The sequence below is a fragment of the Primulina tabacum genome, chromosome 16 (genome assembly GCF_025594145.1).
Source record: "Primulina tabacum isolate GXHZ01 chromosome 16, ASM2559414v2, whole genome shotgun sequence".
NCBI lineage: Eukaryota > Viridiplantae > Streptophyta > Magnoliopsida > Lamiales > Gesneriaceae > Primulina > Primulina tabacum.
The window spans coordinates 1,449,748-1,475,435 of NC_134565.1; the positions used below are offsets into that span (position 1 = coordinate 1,449,748).

Consider the following 25,688-nt stretch of genomic DNA (forward strand, 5'->3'; position numbering starts at 1 on the left):
ATGGAATGAACATCTGGAGCGTGGAGTTTACAAATGACCCAATTATGACCAGAATGGGTGGCCTAATTATAGGCTGTCCAACACATAACGGTAGAACCCGGGCTTTGATACCATGTTAAGATTGGAACTTGGACCTAACTCAACCTCAAGAGCTAGCTTTTGAGGTTGAGTTAGGTCCAAATTCCAATCTTTAACACTAAGCAACCATAAATGATATGACTAAACTGGAAAAAGAGTTTCAAACCAATGTCCAACAATATCTAGCAGAGTTCAATATAAGTTCAAACATATCTTATGTTATAACGAATCTACATCGGTATATCAAACTTCGTTATCTGTGTTGTTCTGAAGATGAACACGTAAAATATTACGAATGAAACAATGAAGTCAAACATGGTGAAGCTATGGTATGCAAAAATTTATTTGTGCAAAACTTGGAAGGAATAATAATAGAAAACGTAAATGTTATAAAAAGTGAAACATATTATAACTGAACGAAAACCAAATTATACAGATGCAAAGGAAACTATGCCCACGAAATTGGAAAACAATGAAAAGGGAGGAAGCTTCCTCTCAAACAAAAAATATATATCCAAATGAAACGACTCAACAATGCAAGAAAGCGACAACAAATGTAACAACATTAATGTCCATATCAATAACCAAACTACTCGTTCTGTCCAGCATTGCGGTTCAAGCCTAACGTATTTTTCACCGCATTCGTCGTCCCCTTCGCCATCTCCTTCACCTGATCACCGGTGTTCTGGAGAAATCCACCGGTTTTCTCCTTGCCAGCTTCGGCTGTTTCCTTCCCGGATTCCGCCGCTCCAGAAGTATTATCCTTGGTGGCATGAGTTGCCCCGCAGGTCTTCTCCTTGGCAGCACCCGTAGTTTCATCAGTCTTCTCCTTGGTGGCCTGGCCTGCGCCGACAACCTTGTCCTTGGCCGCCTGAGAAGTTTCCCACGTCTTGTCCTTGGTGGCTTGACCTGCACCAAAAACCTTGTCCTTGGCTGCTTGAGCCGTTTCGGTAACCTTGTCTTTGGCGGCGGTGAAGAAGTTTCCAGTGTTCTCTTTGGCTCCATTAGTCTGGTCCTTCACAGTGTCGACTCCATGTCCAATCTTCTCCTGTAACATACATTCACATGTTGAAGCTTATTATAACCTGAAACTTGTAACTCTAAATCTCGCAAGCCAAATAAGTTTAAAACAAAAAAATAAACAACCATGAATAATATTACACCAAACTACATATCATTTTCCATGCATTGTCAATTCTTGACCGGATAAAACTCAGGTAATCAAGCTAAAAAAAAATACACAAAACGTTCGTAGATAAGATTTAGATTCCGAGTTTTAGATTATCAGAACCTGAGCTTGGCCCTTTGCTTCACCAGCGTTGTAGTTTATCTGATCGTGGGATGCCATGTTCGTCTTTCGGGTAAGATATTAAAGATTTTGAATGATATGAATAGAGTTTTCAACAAGTTGCAAACTTTTTGGATGGTCACGTAGGCGATTGGCGATGGGTTAATATAGAGTTTGGGGGGATGTCGGGGGCATGCCAAGTGTACGATTCTCTTAGGACGCGTGTAAGGGCTACGTGCCATGTAGCATTAGGCTAGTTAAATTTTTTTTATTTTATTTTCTGAGTTTCGATAGGTTGATTTTTGTTTGTATAGGGCCACGTATACATCTCGTAATTAATTAAAATTAACCCTTTATTGTATTCTATTATTTAATTTTTTTCGCGAGATTCTTGGGATTCGGATCCTTGCTGTGACTGAAAACACAGCACATGATGCTATGCATTTTTTACACGAAATGATCGGCTGATCATCTGATGAACATCACATAAATTCGAAAAATTGTCAGAGTATAAAAAAAGCAAAACACATATTCAGCCAAAAAAAAAAAATCCAAATCCGATATTCTTATGGATGATGCTCAGCTGTATATCATCTAATAGTTCGCCACGAACTATTGCGTGAGAGGAATCCGAAAGGATCTCTCCCGAAAGTAACATAATTATTTAATACATTTTATATCAATTATATCTTTTTTTTTAATGATCATTGATCAAGAGAGTTATGCATGAAAGCGTTTTATTAAATAATAATGTATTTTTAAATCTAAAAAAAATCCAAATGGTATGAACTAATGCCATGTGGTATAGTTGTGCGTCCCGTAGCATAGAAAAGTCGAATATTTCGCCTTTGATATTTTAGATAGGGATCATCGCCCGTAACTGGATAGATGCGATGTATCGTATGCAATAATTTACCATGGAAAAATTCAGTAAAATTGCAAGTTAATTTGACAGGACCGAAAAGGACAGGAAGTGATAGTCGATATTATGAATTAATGTAGAGAAAGAGCGATTGGTCTGTTAATTTTTTTTTGATCCGATAAGAAATCTATATTTATTCATAGAACAATAAATTATATTATTTTATTTTTAATATAATCTTTTTGGAACATATTTGTTTGGTCGAGTAATTTACCATCTTCAGAAATATCATTGTAAACATGATACTATAAATCGCTGAAGGAAACTATTTTGTGGACAAGAATAGATTCAAGATTGCTAAGGCTGATACCCAATATATATATAAAATAAAATGCATGTTACAAAATTAAGGTCCGTATAATAATTAATTTTATTTAAAACATATTGGTTAAATTCGTTAACCATATTTTAAAAGTAAAAACCGAAATTAAATTGATTTAATCGATATATTTGAAAATGAAAATTGATTTTCCAAATTAATCTCATCGAAATTCAGTTCGATCGATTAATTCAGTTCGATCGAATTTTTGTCTACTCCTGGTGCCATCATTGTTGCCTATGTGTAGATTAAAAAAAAAAAGTTTAAAAGAAAAAAGCATGAGATCTTGCGATGCCTAAAATCGAAACACGTCAATTTACGAGATTTTTTAAACAATTTCTATTATTGTCACATGTATTCAAATTATTAAACTTTAGTAGCATCTTAATTGGTCAGAATGGTTACAAATCTAATTTACACTAAGAGAAAAATCTAAATTTAGAGCAAATATATATTTAGGATTTTGCTTTCTATCATAATTTAGTATTTTCTCTAATGAATTGGTAACTTTTTCCGCATTTTAGCTCTTTAAAGAAATTTATTTTTTGCTTTTTTCTTTTTTTTTTATCAAATTGTTAACTTGACCAAGACAATACTGATATTTTCAGCCGAAATTAAGAAGTTCCTAAATGTGACTAAATAAGAAAATGTAACTAAATAGTGTATATTTATGAATTTTTTTTAAAGTAATTCATAATTATAATTTTTCTATTTTTTTTCTATTTACACAAATAATTATGATCGTATAATAAAATATTTACGTCAAAGTTAAATAAATTTTTTTTATGTAAAAGATGTAAAAAAAGAGACGCCATTAGTATTTATTTTCCCTCTTAATTTATCAATTTTCTTTATATTATATATACAAATTATTGGTTACTATATAACCATAATAACTGGAATTGTTAATTCTTGGTGGTGGGTTCCTCTTTCGCTTTCTGTCATTTCTGATTTAATTGCATCAGTCTCATGTAATAAAGTTATATAATCTTTAAAAATTAAAAATTCAAAAGTTCTCCACCCATTTAAGAAAAATAGAAATAACATTAAAGTGAACGAAAAGAAATTACTGAGCACAAAAGACACAACAAACTAAAGAAATCCTGCCCTCAAAAAGTTGGCACAACAAATTCAAGGAGGAAGGCTTCCTCTTACACAAGAACGAAATTTCAAAACAAATGCAACAACATTTAACGGACAAATCTGTTCAGTGCTGAGCATCACCGCCCGAAACCTTGTCCTTGGTGGCTTGAGTAGTCTCAGCAGCCTTGTCCTTGGTGGCTTGACCTGCGCCGGTAACCTTATCCTTGGTGGCTTGCGCAGCCTCGGTAACCTTGTCCTTGGCGGTGGTGAAGAAGTTGCCCGTGTTATCTTTGCCTCCCTCAACGTTCCCCTTCACGGCATCCACTCCATGTCCTATCTTCTCCTGCAATGTACACATATGTTGAGCAACTCTAAAATGACAAATAAGGATCGAACTTTCTCTTTCAAAAACAAAAACAAAACACGACTCGTTCGTGGGACTTGACAGATACTTACCAGCTAACCAAAACCTCCAGCAGAGTACAATGGCTTTTTCGCCACGACGTAAAAAAGAAAAATCAGTTTTATTAAGTTTCATGATACTCAAAATGAGTCTAAATATATTATTTGTCCATGACTTGTGAATATGCGCCTCCCGGATAGGTTAAAACTTGAGTGAGATCTTTCTTTCTACTGTATAGATAAGACGAACCAGTTCTATTAAGTTTGATGGCACTCAAAATGCTAATTTTTACATGACTAATGGATGCGCGCCTCCTAGAGAGGATCGAGCTTGAGTGAATTGGATCATATACGTTCTTCTTATTAGACTAAAGTGATTCAGGGAAAGAAATAAAAGAACCTGAGCTTGGCCCTTGGTTTCACCAGCTTTGTAGTTGACTTGATCGTTGGATGCCATTTTCTTTGCTGACTTTCTTTTTCTAACGATACGAGAACGGGTGTATAGTAAATATTTGTAGAGTACTCGAAGTTTGCTCTTCTGGATGATGACCTAATGTGGTGGCCAAGGGTTAATATAGAGGTTGGGGGAGTTAGGGAGATGCCGAGTGTCTAATATTTTCTCGACGCGTGTAATGTAAGGGATACGTGCCATTCAATATTAGGCTCGTTAAATTTTTTATTTCCTATTTGTTTATTTTATGAATAGTCACTGAGTTTATTTTGTTCGTATATGGCCACGTATAATGAAGACTGCGTGATTGTTTAAAGTTATAATTTTTTTAATTTTTGGTGAGATTCTTGTGTGTGGATATGTTGAAGATAATATTCATTGGGGTGCTTTTTTTCGGACTGTATTGAAAGTTTAATTTTTTTTTTTTCACGTTTAAAATTAGAATTTTAAATTTTATACATAGGACGTTTTTTGAATTTATCTTTATTGTTTAATTATTGACTTTAACTATTCTGTTGTTTGGACGATAATAACTCTTTGTTACAAATTTTTTCAAACGATCTACTAGATCAATCATATTTCATTAATCGTCTAACCAAGTTCACGATTAGAATCAATGCTTTTTTCCTAGATTGCACTACAAATCTAGACAAAATTGCATTGAGAATCAATCTGTCACACCCTTACTCTATACTTAGGGGGGTGTATTCATTCTATAATTTCAAAGATTTTTAATGACTTTTTTAAATGATGGACTTTTGTGGAGTTGATAGATTTTTATTGACTTTTACGGAGTCTCATAGAATTGTAAAACAAATTTCATAGACTCTTATAGACTTTTTTTCAAGATTTTTGTAAACTTTTTCATAGAATTATGTGAATTTTGTAGTTTATAATTGTGATTTATTTTTTATTAATTTTTTTAATGGACATAGATAACCTCTTCAATTTTAAATTATTTTTTTTATTTATGAATGTAAATGAATTTTACTTACTTAAAAGTTAAATCAATTTAATTTGTGAAAAACGACAAATGAACTATCCAATTTATTGAAATCAAAATTTCAATTGTTTATGTCAATTCAACATATTAATAAATAATATTTTTATAAGATCATAATAAAATTTTATTAAAAGAACACTCAAAATAATGAATAGTATTTTATAAAAAAAATCTAATCATTACTGACAATTTGATCAACATCGTTCTACATTCCATTGGCTATGATATCCCTCCATGCATTAGCATTTGCTCGTTGTTGTTTTTGAGTATTAAATAACTGATCAAAGTCGTCATCTTCATAAACTTGTGCTGATGAAGACAATTGAGCTTCATTATCTAGTTCAATTTGAAATTCATCAAATTGAACTTCTTTCAAAGAAAATTGTGTAATATTGCACATGCCAATACAAACCTTGTTAGGGGTGGGAAAAAATACCGAATTTTCGGTATACCGAGATTACCATAACAAAAAAATATTGAATTTACCGAATTCTAAGTATACCGAAGATTTCGATACGGTACGGTAACAATACCGAATTTTTCGGTACGGTAACGATATCCAATTTGAAATTTTTGGTATATACTGAAATACCGGAAAAATATACAAAAATTTTAAAATATATAATATTTTAAAACAATAAATTATAATTTTTTTTAAAATGTAAGGTTTTTTTGTTTCGGTATACCGAAAAATTTTGGTATAGTATCGGTATGAATTTGCTTATACAATAATTTAATATATAGATTAACTAAAATTAAAGAAAATAATTAAAAATAAAATGTTATATAATAATTATAAAAAAAATTAAATTTTAATTATGTTTTTAAAAAGTACAAATAAAAGGAAAAATAAATAGATGAGAAAAGAATGAAAGTTTGTATTGAATTTGGGAGATTTCTCAATTAAATGTACATCCAAATCTTTAGGTTGAATCAAACACTTTTGTTGACATTTTATTGTTGTACCTTAGACTATAATTCTTGTACTTAATAGAATTTCATAGAGTCATTAAAAGTCTATTGACATTTTGAATACCTATAGAATTTTGTAGAGTTTTTAAAAGTTAAGTTTGAATACCACATGACTTTTTAAAATTCTAAAAAAGTTTACATTGAATACCACTAAACTTTTATGGAGTACATAAAAGTCTAGTTTGAATACCTCTAGACTTTTAAACTCCATAAAAGTCATTAAAAGTCTATAACCAATACACCCCCTTAGCATGATTACCATAATCAAAATAAGATTTGAATGATATATCTATATTATTAAGCAATTCCAAACAAGGGGCATCAATTTAACGGTTTATAAAAATTTTGGCATGATGTCCCTATATTTTGTCTATACCAACAACTCAATCAGCAATAACAATACGTACATATAAACGTAGTCTTATAAACAAACATACTCTGTATCATTTTACACATAGACATAAACATTGCAAAACTTGTTTCAAACCCTGACATTTAATTCATTATAATACATATGCGGAAGTTATACAATAAGACGTCCCGGTTCTTGTCGAGGTGAGGCACATCACAAGCATCCATTGGCGAACCGGCATCCTATGCATCTTCATTACCTGATCCTGTAATACACGAGCTACGTGAGTTTATAAAACTCAATAATTTGGCACTTGTACGTATCAATATGCATCGAAGGAACATACATATCAAATCGTGACAATATGCATCGAAGGAACATACATATCAAATCGTGACAACAATTAATCTTTAAACCATGTCATATCATAGCATATATTCATGTTTATTTTTGTACTTGAGCCTCATTAATTGACCTGTACTACCGTGCTTGCTTTATTATATAACTACTACTGTATTGGACGTCAGGGAGCAACCTTTGGCAATCCCACGCCCCATGAACATATATTGGCCAATAGATTTGGTGGACTTAAAACCACACATGATGTCAACAAGCTCTATATCATGTAAAAATCAATCTTTTTCCTTTCATGTTAATGTTCATGTTCATAACATAGCACCCATCTTCAATATTCATGAGTTTCTTTCATATTTAATACATAACAATGGAATATGGTGCTATGTTTTCATCAATAAAATACTAACAATGTACATATAGCAATAATCAATGGGAATTATTTGAAATCATAATATTACTCATGTGTTACTTCAAGAACATGCCAACTTACAGTCCAAGCGTACGAACACTTGTTTGAGACGATATTTATCAGTCCTATGCTGTCAATAAACCAATAGTTCAGTTACTATTTCTATACAAGGTGAAAGTTACCCATTTACATGTAGAACAACTAAAGGAGAAAAAAACTTACACCCTTATAAGGTTCTTGTGATGGAGAACTAACTTTTAACTTCAAACTAATGAAAGGAAATGAAGAAGGGAGCTTTTGGAAGAAGTTTCCTTGGTTTCTCTCGAGTCTTGCTGAAAAAGAAATGAAGGAATGGTGAAAATGGCTCAATAAAGTCGAAACTTATCCTTTTCTATGCAAGGCGGCACTCGGGCGGTCATTTTCTACCGCTCGAGTGCAGAACATTCTGTCCAAAACCAAAAATCCAGAACCAGTGGCGCTCGGGTGGTCATTTCTTACCGCTCGGGCACCGCTCTGCGCACAGCCACATCAAAGATCGCTCCAGAAACGTCTTTTTCCTTCATAATTTGAAAAAGTGGTAAACATGAAAGTTGTAGCCCTATATCTTGGCTTGAATCTCCAACTAGTTTCATGTCATTTGGAGGTATGAGTAAAATGTTATGCTTATTCTCCCAACATGTGTCAGTGAAGGAATGACGATACACACGATACACTTCGGGACACTTTTGGCTTGTCTTCCACAATGATTTGGACAAAACCCAAAACATGAAAGTTGTAGCATTATATCTTAGCTTTCTAATGGTGGTGGCCTCACACAATTTGGATCAATATTCAAATCATTATGCTAAAACCCTTAAAAACTGTCATTTTTTCATCTCATTTCCTACCAACTTCATTACACTATTTTTACCTACACATCTTACTATCACTATTTAGACATATATTCATTCTCAATACACCATGAACAATATAAAAATCATGTTCAATCTCAGTATTGATACCTCAATCATCACGTGAAATCTAATGAGCTAAATAACTACATAATAAAAGACATAAACGCATTATTATCATTTGTACGAGTAACCGGACATTACACAATCGGAGGAAACTAGGAGATTCCGACGACGGTGAGACCGTGATGCAGTGAAGCTGCAGTGGCGCACAATGGGAGATCGGCCGTGAGCCTTGTCAAACTAAAAAGAGGGGCGATTTCTTTGTCAGAGGGAGAGAGAAAATAAGAGAGAAACTACACTGGATTTTCTTGATTATGTTGTGATTCAGTGATTGTGCATGGTCATCTTTTGACACCATATATTTACTATCTCTCAATAATTAAATCTCAATCTTAGCGGAATATTCTAGGTAAATGTTAATCCCTTTGTCAAATATCAAAATTTTTCATTGATTCATTTTCTGTAACCGTCTATTTTGGAATTTTTTTCACTAAATTAGGCAATTACACTCTCCCCAATTAATAGTCAAATTAATTCCACAATTTCCAAATATTAGATCTACTTCTAAACTCTTTTATAAGTAATATGTTTAATCACCATCAAACTAAATCATATATTCAACTCTTTAAATTTGACTATCTTAGTAAGAACACAAAATCAATAATTGTTTGATCCTCAATAGTTCAGAGATACATCTATCCGTGAGTTCGCAACTCGTGTGATTCAAAATAACATTTATTTCTTATACAGACTTACCCTTGTAGCCTCATTTTGTGTATTAACCACTTGATAAAAAGAACGTCATAACTCAGTATCAATTGAACTCGTCAAATCATGGTAAGAACGTTTAGTAATATCGTATCATGATTCTCTAGGTACCATTGATAGTGTTTGCAAGAACTAATAGGTTATGGTTAGCAACCAGTACAGTCCTGTCATCTCATATATCTCGATCGAATCTGTAATCATTGATATATTGAGGGTTTCATATTAATTCAATAATGATGTGATGTATCTTTAAGTAATCATAATTGTATCATGTATGCAACTAGGGAAACACTTTTATCTAAATCACAACTCATACTCTGGCGAGATATTTCTTGCGCTATTAACTCATCGGATAACATATGATCTTCATACACGCAGGTGAACAGTGAATCCCTGACTACAAAGTATTGGCTCCTACGTATGTCGAAACAACACACAATCTCGTCACCCGATGACCCTCACGGAGTAGGTAAATGAGTTAAAGTGCAACACTAGTTCGCACATTCTCTATGTTATCTCGGGTCAAATGACCAATAATATACAACCATAACTGCAGAATAATATACTCAATAAGTGATAATAATTGAGAAAGTCCAATAGAGAGTTGTTCAGTGACTTATTGCATGAGTATTCATCTGCATGATTGGACTTTTCTATATCCATACCAATGAAACGTGATGTCAACATCACATATGCTAGTCTCGAGTTCAAACGACATATTTAGGCAATTGAATTAACTTTAAACAAGTTTAGAATATACAATACATATAATTTGAATTTCATGATCGACTTGATTTGTAGGTCTCATCGAACTATAGCATGTTCAAAAATTTTATCTATATACCTTGCGTGTATATACAGAGAAAGTAAATGTCATAATTTGATAAAATTTTAAAATATTATTAAAATAAAGATTGTTTTACATGAGAGTCAATAAAATTAAGTTACAAGCTCGTTTGACTCATATTCTAACAATTCTCTTTGTTTATTTTGCATGTGGATGATTTAAAATTGTATGATCAGAAAGAGAAAATATAAACAATTTTTTTTTTTAAATTTCAATGCTATAAGTGAAATATTCAATATAATATAATTAAATAAATAAATGAATACGTGATTGAAAATATTATAAAAAAAACTAGAAAACGAAATTAATTATTATACACATATTTTTATAAGATTGACATGGTTTAGACTCTGAAACTTAATTTAGGTCATCAAATTTAAATTGATATTAATTTTTTTAATATATATCATAATTTAAATTCGAAAAATCCAGTCACATCAATTATATTGCATGTGGCACATCAACCAATTGCATGTGGCACATTTCTTAAGGCATCCGTGATCCGTAATATAGAAGGAAAAGGGATAAAATTTTAGCCACGCCACAGCTTGTCATATTTTAATACAATTCAATTATATGTAGATATTAAATACATGTCCTTTGAATTTTTTGAACAATAAAGATTATTATATTTTACATCATTAAGTTTATATTTATGTCATATTCTTAAGATATTAAATGTGAGATAAATATTAATATGAAAGAAGCGTATATAATATAATATTAGAAAATATTAGATTATATGTTAATTATTCGTATAAGTCATAGACAAACGCATGTAATATTTAAATATAATTGATTTTTTAAATATTTAATTAACCTAAAGATAATTTTTCATAAACTGATGGGGAAAATAAAATTGTACGCTTTCATAAAATTCAAAAATCCTTAGTATAATATTAATAAGTTTGTACTTTCTACTCCCACGTGTGAACATTGTGTTTTAATTAAAACTCAAGCACATTTACTATATATTTACAAAGGGATTTATGCCCATTTTTAAAACTACAAAGTTTCAAAAGGAGTCGTATAGTATATAAGGATGTAAACAAACAAAATCATTCGCAATCTATTCGGAGCTCGACTCGATAAAAAGTTCGTTCGATCTCATTTGTTAATCATGTCAAGCAAAACTCGAGTTCGATTTTGAGCTCGATAATTTAATCAAATCAAACTCAAGATTAAGGATATTCGACTGGTGAACTCACAAACATGTTTGTCAATAGGCTCGCGAGAGATCGAGCTCGAGCTCGACTTGTTTAGATGACTTGTAAGCTCAAGTTTGGCTCATTTTTTAATTTGACATATAAAAATATCAGTACTAATGCTAATGAAATGAATTGAACACAAGTTCCAATAACTATTGTGGCTTCTGAATCAGATGGCGGTGCTGGTGGTAGATTTATTGATCCATATCACGCCAATTTGGGAGTAGAGACAATTCAAATGTTGCTTTGTGCTGAAGATTGGTTATGTACTCGTTACCAAATCAAAAGAAGAGAAAAAGTAAGTAAATTGATATCTAATTTAATTGTGTATTTATTAACTATGTGTTATATGTCTAATTTATTGTGCTCCATTAAATTTAATTATTTATGTCTAACATCTTAAATTTGTGTACTTGTACGTAAAAGGAAAATTCGGAGATTGAAGATATTCGTAAAAAAGTTTTTTGTCATTAAATTTGTGAATTTTATTTTTTTTAAATTAAAATATTTAATTTTATTCTTGATTAAATTGATAACTCATTTTTTTAAAAAAAATTGGTATTATGGAATTTTTAGGGTACTTTACTAGTTGTTATTGGAGATGGTTTTGTAATTCCTGGTTCTAATAGCTTCTCTAAAGTTATCTCTACTTTTTCACCAGACTTAGTTGAAGTTTTGAAGGGGTGAAATTATTGAAATGTTATTTATATGACGATATCAATGTATTGATGAATATTTAATAATGAATTTTATATTTTTATTGTTGTTGTGTTGTAAGATATCTGGTAATAGATTTATATTGATGTTATTTATATTTGTTATTTGGATGTTAGATGTAATATTTTGTGATGTTTAATAATATACCAAGCTTATGTTTTTTGTTGTTGTTATGTTTGTCTTTTTGGTTAATTATGAATGAATTTACGCTTTTATGTTTGATATAAAATTATTGTAGATATATATTTAATTTTTAACAATTTCAAATTCAATTTCAATTTTATGTTTTAGAAGCTCGAAACAACCCGAGCTCAAACTAGACTTGTTAATCATGATAAATGAACTATTAATGAACCAAGCTCGAGCTCGACTTGATTAACATGATAAACGATCTTTTAACGTGCCAGGTTCAAAATTTTCGCAAGCTTAGTAATTTCAAGACAATTCAAGTTCGAGCCCAATGATAAAAGCTCGATTTGGCTTAGTTTAAATTGTTTACATCCCTAATAGTATATATGACCCAGTATAATCTCGAGGGAAAATTAAAACTTTAGTAATTTAAGTTGACATGTTTTGAGTTTTAGTCATATAACTTGTAAAAATTTGGTTTTGATACAGTAGTTTAGATTTTTTCTGGGTCTTTTTTTGCACGAAACCACTAAATTCGTCGAATATAATTTACTTGACACTGATTGTCTCGTACATGTCACATGTGGAGACAATGAATCTCATATTACTTATTTGAACACTAGCTATATGCAATTTATTTTTGTTTTTAAAAAATAATACATGAAAAGATAAATTGAATGTGAGCACTTATCATATCATATAAATTAAGATTTTAAATAGAATGTGTGCACTTAACAAGACCCGTAAAAAAATTGTTTTCGCGATTGATACTCTATATAGAAGTTTATAAAAGCTGTGTTTTTTTAAATTTTGAAGTGGCAATAATGTTATATTATAGTTCACGTGCTGAACTTGAGTTTAGAATTTCAGAATTACGATTACCCTAAGTTTTATACTTATCACATTATTTACGACAATATGTTAAATAAACAATATTCGATAAATTTAATGATATCGAACAAAATAAAAATCCAAGTTACTAAAAACTCAATAACAGAAAACCGACTAATTTACATGATTAAAATTTTAATTTTACCTCTATATATATTAGCCAACATGATCAAATATGCTGTTTGCAAAGAGTATTTATGATTCTCTTGAAATATAATAGAAACTGAAGAAATGATATAACCAATATAATTTAATAATTAATGCGACTGTGTTGAATTTTCTTAAATAAAGGAAGCGCTTTCGTATTTGAGATTCTGTGTATCATCTTTCATTAGAATGTTATATAATTCTTATGTACATAAAACAGTTAAATTCGGTAGCAGAAGCTCTCCTCCCAAACACAGAAATATAACAGAATAGAAATAGTAGTATTACCAAATGAGATCAAATTACAGAGACGCAAAAGAAACCCTTCCCTCAAACTTGGCACAACAAATTCTAGGTAGAAAGGCTTCCATTTATACATACAACATATATATATATACTTCCAAATGTAACAAACGAGTCCAAGACACCAAACAACGTAAGTAGTCAACACAAATGCAACAATATCATCAATATCAACGAACAATCTAATCAGTAATGTGCACCGCCGCCAGACGCCTTGTCCTTGGCAGCTTGAGTAGTCTCAGCTGTCTTGTCCTTGGTGGCCTGACCTGCGCCGACAAACTTGTCCTTGGTGGCCTGAGCCGCCTCAGAAACCTTGTCCTTGGCAGTGGTCAAGAAGTTGCCTGTGTTATCTTTGGCTCCCACGGTGTTCCCCTTCACGGCGTCAGCTCCATGCCCTATCTTCTCCTGCGGTACGCACATGTTAAAGCTCATCAATTATATTCCTAAACAATTATCTTCTCTTCACGAATTCAGTTTCTTTAAACTTCTCTACTTCTTGTTAATATTACAATGACATGTTCGATACTGACATAAAATGTCTAAAAAATTGTACTTAAAAATTGCAAACAAACAATCAAGATTTTTTTAACATTAAAATATAAGAAATTTTTGAATTTTGACGATATAATCGATCAAAATCATATAATAAATAATAGAACGCAAAAAATTAAACATACTTGTTTGTTATAAGATAAGATGATTAGTGGAACTAAGAGCGAACCTCAGTCTGGCCCTTAGCTTCACCGGCTTTGTAGTTGAGATTATCGTTGGATGCCATTTCTGATGCTGAGTTTTTTTTATAAATTTTCGTGAAAAGATTCGAAGAGGGTTTCAAGAATATTTAGAAATATGACTTATTTTGGACGGAAAAGTAGGGAAGCAGGCAAAGGCTTAATATAGAACTCGGGAGAGTGTCGGGAGAAGCCAAGTGCCTAATTTCTTGGGGACGCGTGTAAGTGCTACGTGCCGTGAAATGTTAGGCTCGTGAAATTTTGTATTTTTTGGTTTCATATTTAATGAATTTTTATAGGTTCATTTTGTTTACACAGTACCACGTATTCAATGTTGCTTATTAATTAAAGTGGATAATCTTTATTTTTGTGGATTATATTATTAATTAAAGACCGTATCTTCCTGCATCTTCACATCTGAATCACAGTGTAACAGATCATGCAACAATGTTTAAATAAATTATCTTGGAGATTTCTTCATTTTACAAATATTTTTGTAAAGATGCCAAAAATGGAGGGTTGAATAAAGATGGTTCGAGCTCAAATTACTTAAGAATAATATTAACAATTAGAGTAGGTCTTTTGTGAGACGGTCTCACGAATCTTTATCTCTGAAATGGGTCAACCCTACCGATATCCACAATAAAAAATAATATTCTTAACATAAAAAATATTTTTTTTCATGTATGATCCAAATAAGAGATCCGTCTCACAAAATAAGATATTTGAGACTGTCTCACACAAATTTTTTGCCTAACAATTAAAAACGAGCAAATTAAAAAAATTAATAATTATGTTAAAGGTTTACTCAATTCATTTTTTAAAATTTTTATCATTTTGAAATAAACATTAGCATCATCGTATTTGGTGGGAGCACACCAGAAAAAGGGTAGGAATAAGCGCACTAGAAAAAAAGCAGAGTTAATACTACACAAAATTTGGTCTATATACATTTTTGTACTATATTATATAAAAATTTGACTTTGATATAATCAATTAATTTTTTATTTTAGGTATATTCGATAAGCAAGGTCACTAAAGCATTATTAGTTTTTAAATATATATCGACTATATAATTTATAATTTTAGTTTTGGAACGACAATGAAGATGTCGATGAACATGACATCGAGTACATCCACTAGAACTTTCTTTTAAGATCATCTATTTGAAAATGATAACTCTATTTAGTTCCGAGTAGGTTTCTTGTGAGACGGTCTCACGAATCTTTATCTGTGAGACGAGTCAACTCTACCGAGATTCACAATAAAAAGTAATACTCTTAGAATAAAAAGTAATATTTTTTTATGAATGATCCAAATAAGAGATTCGTCTATCAAAATACGACATGTAAGATAGTCTCACACAAGTTTTTACCCTTTAGTTTCATATTAATTATATGAGGTAAGGGATGTGTATATATATAAAAAAATTAACATGTTGATTTATACAAAATGTTCGAAAATTTTGAAAATAAAGATATAATTTTATTCAATCGAAAATTTGTATTTACATCGAAAGTATGATTGTTTATATAGAACGCGCACACAATAATCGGAATTGAATTTCGATCTTCTTTGGCCAATTTATGAACAAAACAAAACTTACTGAAAAAAGAAAAAACCTAAATTTGCATGCCTAATTTAGGAATTTGCTCAAAATCTTGTCGAGCTCATTGGTCCATTTAAAGTAACAATAGCTTATTTTATTGGTTAAAATCCGATATTGTCCAAAATTCACTAATTTAATATGTCTTATTTGGTATTGGGTTGATCTTAAAATATAAAAAAGACATCTTACACCGCATTAATATATATGAAAAAAATCGATTACATTGACATCAAATATTATCTTTGTGGTAGCAATCTTGTCTAATATATCACGATCTGAGCTCGGGTCCGCGCTTGTGAGACTGCATAATGAGCCCCTATAGCAACTACTTTATATTCCTCATAACTTTACGAAAACGATTAACCCAAGTTGCTATAAAAGTCCATTGTAAGTCCATTATAAATTCATTTTAAATCTTTAATTTTTAAGATGTGGGACAAGGATATCACAATCACCCATCTTTCAGAACGCCACGTCCTCGTCGTAGCCTGACCACTTGATCCACCAACACCGAGAATCTAGGGGTGACTCCTACAGGTTCAAGAGGTGGCTCCCATCATGTAGCACTTTGTCCCGCAGGTTCAAGAGGTGACTCTCATGCACGTAGCACTTTATCCCGCATATCACTTATTTCTCGGTGTTCCTTGCTGTGATCGATTCTGATACCATTCTGTCTCACCCCGAGCCTGGGCCTGGGCCTGCTTGACCGCACAATGAGCCCCTATAGCAACTACTTCGTATTCGTCCTCGCTTTACGAAAATGATTAACACAGGTTGCTATAGAAATCCATTGTAAGTCCATTATAAAACCATTTTAAATCTTTAATCAAAGAGATGCATTTGGTATTTTGAATTTTTTAAAATTATAGCTAGGTGAATATGATGGAAGTAATGCAATATTGTAAATATTGTAATAATTATATCCACTCAGCATAAATGGTGTCATATTAATTTTTAGCTCCGACAAAATATACTCGATATAAAATAAATAAATACGTGAGAAAAATATTTACAACAAAAAGCTAGCAAATTAAATTACATAACTAAATAATTAAGTATTATTATAGACCTATATATTCTAAAGTTTTATATATTTTGGACTATCAAAACTTTAATTATTATTATATTATAAATATTTTAAATTCTAAATGACATCAACCCAATTGCATGCATCCGTCAATCAAAAGCCATATATCTCGAATTCAATAGATGTGATATTTTATAAATAATGAATTATTTATAATATTGTAATCATTTATATTTAATAAGCGGTAACAACGAATCAGATCGTAAATTAAAGATCCCAAGAATTTATTATTATAGCAAAATAGAAATAGTATTAGTGAATTGGACCAAATTACAAAGAGATAAGGAAAGCCATACCCTCCGTGGAATTGATATACCAAATTCGAAGGAAAAAGGCTTCCTCGTTTGCAATATTCATTAATATCCAAAATGAAACACGCGAATAACAACAATATTCAATTTACTGGTCGCCCCCCACGCCGAAAGTATTCTTCAATGCATCCGCGGTTTTCTGAATGATGTTGCCGCCCTTCTCCTTGCCGGCTTCGGCTGATTCCTTGCCGGATTCAGCCGCTTCCGACGTTCGATTCCTGGTGGCATGAGCTGCTCCGCTGGTCTTATCCTTTGCGTAATCTGAGGTCTCGGAAGCCTTGTCCTTGGTGGCTTGTGTCTGATTCTCAAGACGCGTGTAAGTGCTACGTGCCCATGCAACATTAGGCTCGTTAAAATTTTAATATTTTTATTTTGTGATTTTTCATAGGTTTATTTTTTATGTGTTTTTGTGAAGATCTATAGGTCCACGTACTTATTGAAGGGAAATAAGATTTCGATTTTAAATGATATATTTTATTTATTTTTTTAATAGAGTTTTCTTTGTTAATTTGATTGAGCAAATATTTAATATGATTTTGCCTTCCTTAGATAATGATATCTTAATTCAAGAGATATGATATTAGTGTTTAAAAAGAGTTTATTCCTAATAAAACTCTCACTTTCCTTGTATTTTAGGTTTCCTTGAGGAGATATGATTCTTCACCTATAAATAAGAAGAAAAGCTCATTGATAGCCGTCGCTTCAATATCGACCATACATACACACACGTTGCAGAGATTTGCAGAGAAAAATTATTCTCGAAGCCGTTGCTGTTTGGAGTGGTGATTCCCGTGTTAAGTTGAATGGTGCCAACATCTATAGACAACATCCGTAACGATGTTGACTGAAGATTGCATCTAGTTGATAGTGGTTTCCGGGATCAAGTTTTGCTTTCTTGATTACGTTTATTTTTGTTATTTATTTTAGAAAGCTTTATTTTCTCAAATTGTTGAGAAAATTGATTTTTGATACAATCACTAGTGTTAGGTTTTTTTTTGTAAACGATTGAGTTTTCTAGTGATTATTTTTTGCCATAAGGCACCGCACAAGTATAAAAGTTATAATCTCGTCCATCTATTTATTTCAAGTCAATTTGTGTTATAAAAGTTAATTTTCCGCTGCATGTAGATGTTGTCCGAGATGTTGTAACATCTGGCACAACATTTAATTCTGACAAAACACAAATTTACTATTCCTAACTTTATTCTGATATTTTTATTATTTTTAGCATTTGTCGGACAAAATAAATCCTAACAAGTGGTATCAGAGCGGGTTCTTGATATACTAAGTGCTGATTCTGGTTTTTGTTTTTGTTTGACAGAACTAATCCGATGGACAATTCATTTGCAAGCGCAGCACTTCGATCACCAGTTCTAGATGGTAACAATTACAGCCTATGGAAGGTCAAAATAAGATACTATATAAAATCTCTAGATGAACAGGGCATGACAGCATGTCATCAATGGATGGACTCCAGCAGTCATGATAGATCAAGAGGGTGACAAACGGCCAAAGCCTAAAACTGACTGGACTGCTGATGAAGTGCAAAATTCGAACCACAACTCAAAGCTTTGAATGCTATATTCACATCGGTTGACATGAACATGTTCAGTTTAATCACAAACTGTACTTCGACTAAAAGTGCATGTGATATTCTCCAAAGTCACTGTGAAGGGTCTGAGAGTGTGCGACGAACCAGATTAAGGATGCTTACCTCCAAATTCGAGATGATGAGGATGGAAGAATCTGAGAACATACTTGAGTATGATCGTCGCCTACGGAAAATTGCTAACGAGGCATTCAGTGTTGGAGAAGCTATCTCAAATGAGCGCCTAGTTAGCAAAGTCCTCCGTTCTCTGCCCGAAAGATTCAACATAAAAATTTGCGCAATAGATGAGGCTAAGGACACTTCTAAGATGGCATTGGAAGACCTTATCAGTTCATTACGTACTTTCGAGATGAACTTGGACATGCAGAAGAAGGATAAAGGGAAGACAATTGCACTCCAAGCTTCAAATGACTCCTACAATGAACTCCTTCAAATATCTCAAGAAGTCAATGATTCTGATCTCTGCGAGGATTCTATCTCCTTTATCACAAAAAAATTTGGTGATTACTTGAAAAGAATCCGAGATAAAAAGAAGAATGCACAACCATCTAAATTTTCTAGCCTGCCTGCACCTGAAAAGTCACAACAGTACCCTGCCAAGCAACAATTTCAGCCACAGAATGAAGTCAAGGGACAATACATTTCAAAAAGGTACGATTCGGTGCAGTGTAGAGAATGCAAGGGCTTTGGACACTATGCCAATGAATGTGCTAACCGACTGCGAAAAAACAAAGGCTACAATGTGTCTCTAAGCGATGAAGAATCCGATGCTGAGGAGAAATCCACTGATGAAGAAAGTCAAACCTCCTTGACTGCACTATTTACAGAAAATTGCTGGCTGCAGGTGAATCCTTTAGGTGTTGCCCTAGGTATTGCCACACCTGGCCGCAACATCTGCAAAAATTCAGTATGTTTGAAATCCACAACTTCTGGAAATTTGAGTGGAGATGATGAATCAGAAGCTGATTATGAAGAACTCACTCTTGAGAGTGTGCAAAAGCTTTATGAAGAGCTGTTTGAAGATTGGACCAAAAGAAACAAGTTGAACTCAAGTCTCATGAAGGAGAACGTTGAACTAAAAGCCGTAGTTGCCAAAATTGAAGTAATTTTGAGCAAAAAAGACTTGGAACTTGGTAAGACCAAAGAAGAACTTCAAAAGGCAACTGAAACCTTGTCCAAGTTTAATTCAAGCACATCCAATCTTGAATCCATACTTTTGATGGGAAGAGATGACAAGAAAGGCTTAGGGTTCAAAGACAGTGTGTTTGAAATAGGTGAATCTTCCAAGTCTACGGTTTTTGTGAAGGGAAAAGCTGATACATCTCCACAACCACAATCCAATTCACCAATCAAAAGCTCTTCATCAAAAAGACAAACTGCTGCACCAATCGCTAAGAAAAGAAAACGCAGGTATGTATGTCATTACTGCTTTAAGCCTGGTCATATCAGGCCCTACTGTTTTAAACTCAGGGATGATCGCAAGAATCAAAAGTCGAGTCGGATGTTGCCCCGAATGTTGTCCAACACTTTCCACAACACCTTCCACCATCGACCTACAGTAAGACAAATTTGGGTCCCAAAGGTAAAAACTCACTGTAAAGTTGTTTATACCTGGTTAAAAACTAACACTGCAGGTCATTAGTACTTTGATAGTGGAAACTCCCGTCACATGACTGGATCACGAGAATGTCTCACCAATTATGTTGAGCAAAAAGGTGGCAAAGTTACATATGGAGGGGGAGCTAAGGGAAAAATTGTTGGAAATGGTACTTTGAAAGTTGAAGGACTACCAAAGCTTCACAATGTGTTTCATGTTGAAGGATTAAATTCAAATTTGATAAGCATAAGCCAACTGTGTGATGATAATTTGCTTGTTAAGTTTGATAAACATACTTGTGAAGTTTTTGATGAATCTAACAAGTGCATAATGACAGGTACAAGGTCTACGGATAATTGCTATCAAATAGGCGAGGAACTTTCGTGCAAACATGTGCAAATCACCGAACTCGACCTTTGGCATCAAAAACTCGGACATGCAAATTTCAAAACCTTGAAGAACTTGAGTAAGTACCATGCAGTTAGAGGTATGCCAAATCTTTCATCTGGAATATCATATGTGTGCAGAGATTGTCAAAAGGGAAAACAGACGCGTGTGTCGCACCCAGTGTTGCCAACATCTGGGACAACATGCTGTCTGGAATTACTGCACATGAATCTTATGGGTCCCATGGAAGTAGAAAGCATTGGAGGTAAGAAGTATTCTTTTGTGTGTGTTGATGATTTCTCGCGGTTTTCATGGTGAGCTTCATTAGGGAGAAATCGGACACTTATGATGTGTTTAAACAATTGCTCACAAGAATCTCAAACTTCCACAATTTAAAAGTGAGAAGGATCAGAACTGATCACGGTAAAGAATTTGAAAACATATCCTTCTCATCATTCTGTGACAGGAAAGGTATTTCACACGAATTTTCAGCACCAAAAACCCCACAGTAAAATGGCATTGCCGAACGCAAGAACAGGACTTTGCAAGAAATGGCAAGGGTGATGCTAGCCTCAAAGAATATTTCAAAGCGTTTTTGGGCTGAAGCCCTTAATACAGCATGCCATATATCGAATAGAGTCTATTTAAGAAGTGGTTCAACCATGACTTCTTATGAAATCATTTTGGGAAAGAAGCCTAACCTTAAATATTTTCATGTTTTTGGTTGTGTTTGCTACACTTTGAATGACAGGGATCAACTTGCAAAGTTTGATTCAAAGAGCGACAAGTGTTTGTTTTTGGGCTATGCCACAAATAGTCGAGCTTATCGCATGTTTAATCTAAGAACTAGGAATATTATGGAATCCATTAATGTGGTGTTTGATGATTGTGCAGATCTCAAGAGGAAAACTGCTGAAGATGACGTTGAAGACCTTCTGGACAATCCAATCTCACTGGAAAATGCAGATGTTGCAACATCTGGCACAACATGTGACACTGAAGACACTGAATCTGAAGAACCGCATTGCAATGATGATACAGTAGATGATGGATCGTGTATTCCAAGCAAAATTCAGAAAAACCATCCATCATCTCAAATAATTGGAAACATGCGTGGAGATGTTCAAACTCGGAAGAAAGAAAAGATTGATTACCGAAAAATGGCTGGACTGATTTGCATGAGTTCTACATACTCACAGGTTAGATTTTCATGTTTTATATCAAATATTGAGCCTAAAAATGTTGATGAAGCTTTGAAAGATGAGTTTTGGATTAATGCTATGCATGATGAGCTTGAGCAATTTGTTCGAAATGATGTGTGGGACTTGGTTCCACCTCCTGACCATGGTAACATAATTGGTACAAAATGGATTTTCAAAAATAAAACCGATGAGTCTGGAAACATCATTAGAAACAAAGCAAGATTGGTTGCTCAAGGGTACACACAGGTTGAGGGGGTTGATTTTGATGAGAACTTTGCTCCTGTAGCCCGTATTGAGTCAGTCAGACTACTACTAGCCGTTGCATGCTACATGAAAATCAAACTTTTTCAAATGGATGTTAAAAGTGCATTTTTAAATGGTATTTTGAGTGAAGAAGTGTATGTTAGACAACCTAAGGGTTTTGAGGATCCACACCATTTGGATCATGTATACAAGTTGAAGAAGGCACTTTATGGCTTGAAGCAAGCACCACGTGCATGGTATGGGAGATTGACTGAATATCTACTCGAAATTGGCTTCAAACGAGGTGAGGTAGACAAAACTCTTTTTATTCAAAAGTCCAAAGGTGAGATTCTTATTTGTCAAGTATATGTTGATGATATAATCTTTGGTTCTTCCTTTCAAAAGCATGCTGATGATTTCGTTGAGTGCATGTCATCTACATTTGAAATGAGCATGGTTGGTGAGCTAAATTTCTTTCTTGGTTTGCAAATTAAACAAATGCATGATGGCATCTTTTTGTGTCAAAGCAAGTATGCTAAGAATTTGATTAAGAAATTTGCAAATAAAAACCCAAAACACATGAAAACTCATATCGGATCGAGTGAGAAATTGTGCAAAGATGATGTTGCCGAAAATGTTGACAACACCTTATATCGTAGCATCATAGGTAGCCTCCTGTATTTGACTGCCAGTCGCCCTGACATCATGTTTAGTGTTTGCTTATGTGCTAGATATCAATCCAATCCTAAAATTTCTCATTTGAAAGCTGTTAAACGTATTTTACGTTACATAGCAGGAACAGTTGAATTAGGATTATGGTATACACACGAAACCAACTCAAACCTGGTAGGATTTTCTGATGCTGATTGGGCTGGGGATTTAGATGATAGAAAAAGCACTTCTGGGGGGTGTTTCTATCTTGGCAATAATTTGATTTCTTGGCATAGTCGAAAACAGAACTGTGTTTCACTTTCCACTGCTGAATCAGAATATGTGGCAGCTGGAAATGCGTGCACCCAACTTTTATGGATAAATCAAATGATAGAAGATTATGGGCTTAAAAGTGAATCCTTAGTCGTGTATTGTGATAATTCTAGTGCAATTAACATTTCAAAAAATCCAGTACAACACTCTCGAACAAAGCACATTGACATAAGACATCATTTTATTCGAGATCTTGTAGAGAAAGGATTGATCCAAATGGAGTTTGTTGATACAAATAACCAACTTGCCGATATATTCTCCAAAGCATTGGATTTTGAGAGATTTTCCAACCTTCGGAAATCTCTCAGCATGTGTTCTGCCTAATCATTCTTGGATGTTGTCTCAGATGTTACAACATCTCAGTCAACATCTCATTTGCATATACATTTCTAGGACTTAGACATTCTGCATTGCATTCATACTGTGATATGATGTGTTGAACATGTGTAGCATAATTCTCTGTTGCACCTACAATTCCTTGTTATCAAACTTCACACCTTTACATGTGAACTTAGTCACAAAAAGATTTGAAGTGTGGTCACTTGACTCTAACCAATGTGACAAGTAAACGAAGTAAAATTGAAAAATCAAGTGAGGGGTCTGTGATTAGAAGGAAAGATGGAAAAAAGCTACATAAAAGAGCCCAATGAAGGCTGTGCTTTTAGTGTGGGAGCTACCCCTTCTAAAATTAACACAGAAATAGAAGAAAATGGAAAAAGCTACCTAGAGGAGTCCAATGAAGACTGTTCCTCTAGTGTGGGAGCTACCACTTCTAGGTTAAAAAGATTATTAAGTCACTGAGTTTGAAGATTATCAAATTTTGTTTTCAGGAACTGTGGGAGTTGACTGGAGATGTTGCCAACATTTGTGACAACACTTCATCTGTAAACATATCTCATATTTTCTCTCATGTTTTTATCTATGTTCCATTCTGTTTTTAGGCATCCATAAGTCATGCATAAACATAACAGTGTGAATTGGGTAATGAGGTTATTTGTATTACAACAAAGACGTTTTGTGACAAATCCAATCTTTGCAGGAAATCGAATTAATGTGCACCTTGATGGTAAGTGGAGCTATAATTCGATGTGGGTTTTATGTCTGGAGTTAATTTTTGAACTGATATTGCACAAAATTATTGCGATAAACTCTGAAGGGAGTAACGGTTATTTTCTACCCGTTGTTCTTTTTGAATAATCTGTTACTAATTTTCTTACCGTTGTACTGTGCGCTCATTATTATCTCTGTGAGTTACACCGCCTAATTCATCTCTGTTTACTTAATCGGTTCTCTAAATTTCACAACGGCATCTCGAAATTTTTTTTTGAAGGAATATTTCATTGTTTCAATTTTTTTTTTACTTTCCTCCCTGTTCGTAAATTAATTTTCGATCTACCATCAATGGCAGGAAAGGGATTTGACCCCCATGATATTCGAAGTGAAATGGGAAACACAGATGATGTTGCCCCCAGCACGACAACATCTGTTACAACACCCACTGTGGAATCGCCGCTACCTTTGATACTTGCTGTTGAAGACGCAGTGCCCCTGGAGATTATTCAGCCAGGTGAGCCTGGTAATCCACAGGATATTGATAACCCACCTATCATTAGGGTTTTCGATCCTCCCTCTCCTCCAAAAAGACGCTCAAAACGACAAGCTGGGTATAACCCAGACCTCACGCCGGGCAAACGTTTCCGATACAAGGGTCAGCCATCCACTCGCCCCTCGCTGATTGATCCAGCAGACACCTCCGGTGATGACTCTGATGATGCGAATTATGAGTTTGTGGCCCGCAAGAAGAGTGCCCCTCCGCCTACGGAAGGCAAGTCTACCTCCAGCAATGCCACTAACACCACTGAGCAAACAACCCATGTTCCTCCACAAGAGATCTCTCCCTCCACTGCAGAAGAAATCACGTTGGCCCAATTTATGGCCAACCTGAAAAATCAGAAAAGTGACGCCCCTGTCGCTCCTGTTGCTCCCCAAGAAACTGAAAAGTCCACTGGTTCCAGCAGTTCTGCTGATACTCCTGCTGCAGTCAATGAAGCCCCTGAAACAAACGAGGCAGTGGACGAGGATACTGTCAACGATGTTGCCGACACCTCTGACAACGCTGATCTTAGCAAGTATGATCTAGGCGGTAGCTACAACTCCAAGTTTTATACTGAGAAGTCACTCTCCAACTGGGATCTCTATACCAACAGGGAGTTTGTTGAAGAACGCAACGCTGATATGGCAGCCTTCTCCAGAAACAATTTGATCGAGTTTCTTAAAACTCGTGGTCTGCTCTCTACCGTCTCATCTGTATTGCCCTATTGCCATAAAG

At 33.7% G+C, this 25,688-nt stretch overlaps 2 protein-coding genes across 2 annotated transcripts; one reads left to right on the forward strand and one right to left on the reverse strand.

Annotated features, from left to right (window-relative positions):
* Positions 1-467: 467 nt before the first annotated feature.
* On the reverse strand, positions 468-4,649 carry LOC142529425 (uncharacterized). Its single transcript, XM_075634965.1, has 3 exons — positions 4,493-4,649; positions 3,827-4,033; positions 468-1,126 (listed from the first exon to the last, which is right to left on the reverse strand). Exons 1-3 carry the CDS (start codon positions 4,547-4,549, stop codon positions 668-670), a joined length of 723 nt encoding a protein of 240 aa, XP_075491080.1. The 5' UTR covers positions 4,550-4,649; the 3' UTR covers positions 468-667.
* A 14,418-nt stretch (positions 4,650-19,067) lies between these two features.
* On the forward strand, positions 19,068-24,310 carry LOC142529427 (uncharacterized). The gene is made up of 9 exons (XM_075634966.1): positions 19,068-19,815; positions 19,906-20,105; positions 20,253-20,356; positions 20,600-20,712; positions 20,881-21,244; positions 21,682-22,277; positions 22,527-22,718; positions 23,172-23,454; positions 24,301-24,310. Exons 1-9 carry the CDS (start codon positions 19,068-19,070, stop codon positions 24,308-24,310), a joined length of 2,610 nt encoding a protein of 869 aa, XP_075491081.1.
* Positions 24,311-25,688: the final 1,378 nt, after the last annotated feature.

What these genes read in the sequence shown, in the direction of transcription:
- LOC142529425 (XM_075634965.1), bottom strand. Translation starts at nt 4,549, where the DNA reads ATGGCATCCAACGATCAAGTCAACTACAAAGCTGGTGAAACCAAGGGC. An exon ending in AAACCAAGGGCCAAGCTCAG is followed by an intron (nt 4,034 to 4,492) that starts GTTCTTTTATTT and finishes TGTACATTGCAG; the next exon opens with GAGAAGATAGGACATGGAGT. An exon ending in ACAAGGTTTCGGGCGGTGAT is followed by an intron (nt 1,127 to 3,826) that starts GCTCAGCACTGA and finishes TGTATGTTACAG; the next exon opens with GAGAAGATTGGACATGGAGT.
- LOC142529427 (XM_075634966.1), top strand. Translation starts at nt 19,068, where the DNA reads ATGAGGATGGAAGAATCTGAGAACATACTTGAGTATGATCGTCGCCTA. An exon ending in CCAAAGAAGAACTTCAAAAG is followed by an intron (nt 20,106 to 20,252) that starts GCAACTGAAACC and finishes GTTTTTGTGAAG; the next exon opens with GGAAAAGCTGATACATCTCC. An exon ending in TTTTATTCAAAAGTCCAAAG is followed by an intron (nt 22,719 to 23,171) that starts GTGAGATTCTTA and finishes GTTACATAGCAG; the next exon opens with GAACAGTTGAATTAGGATTA.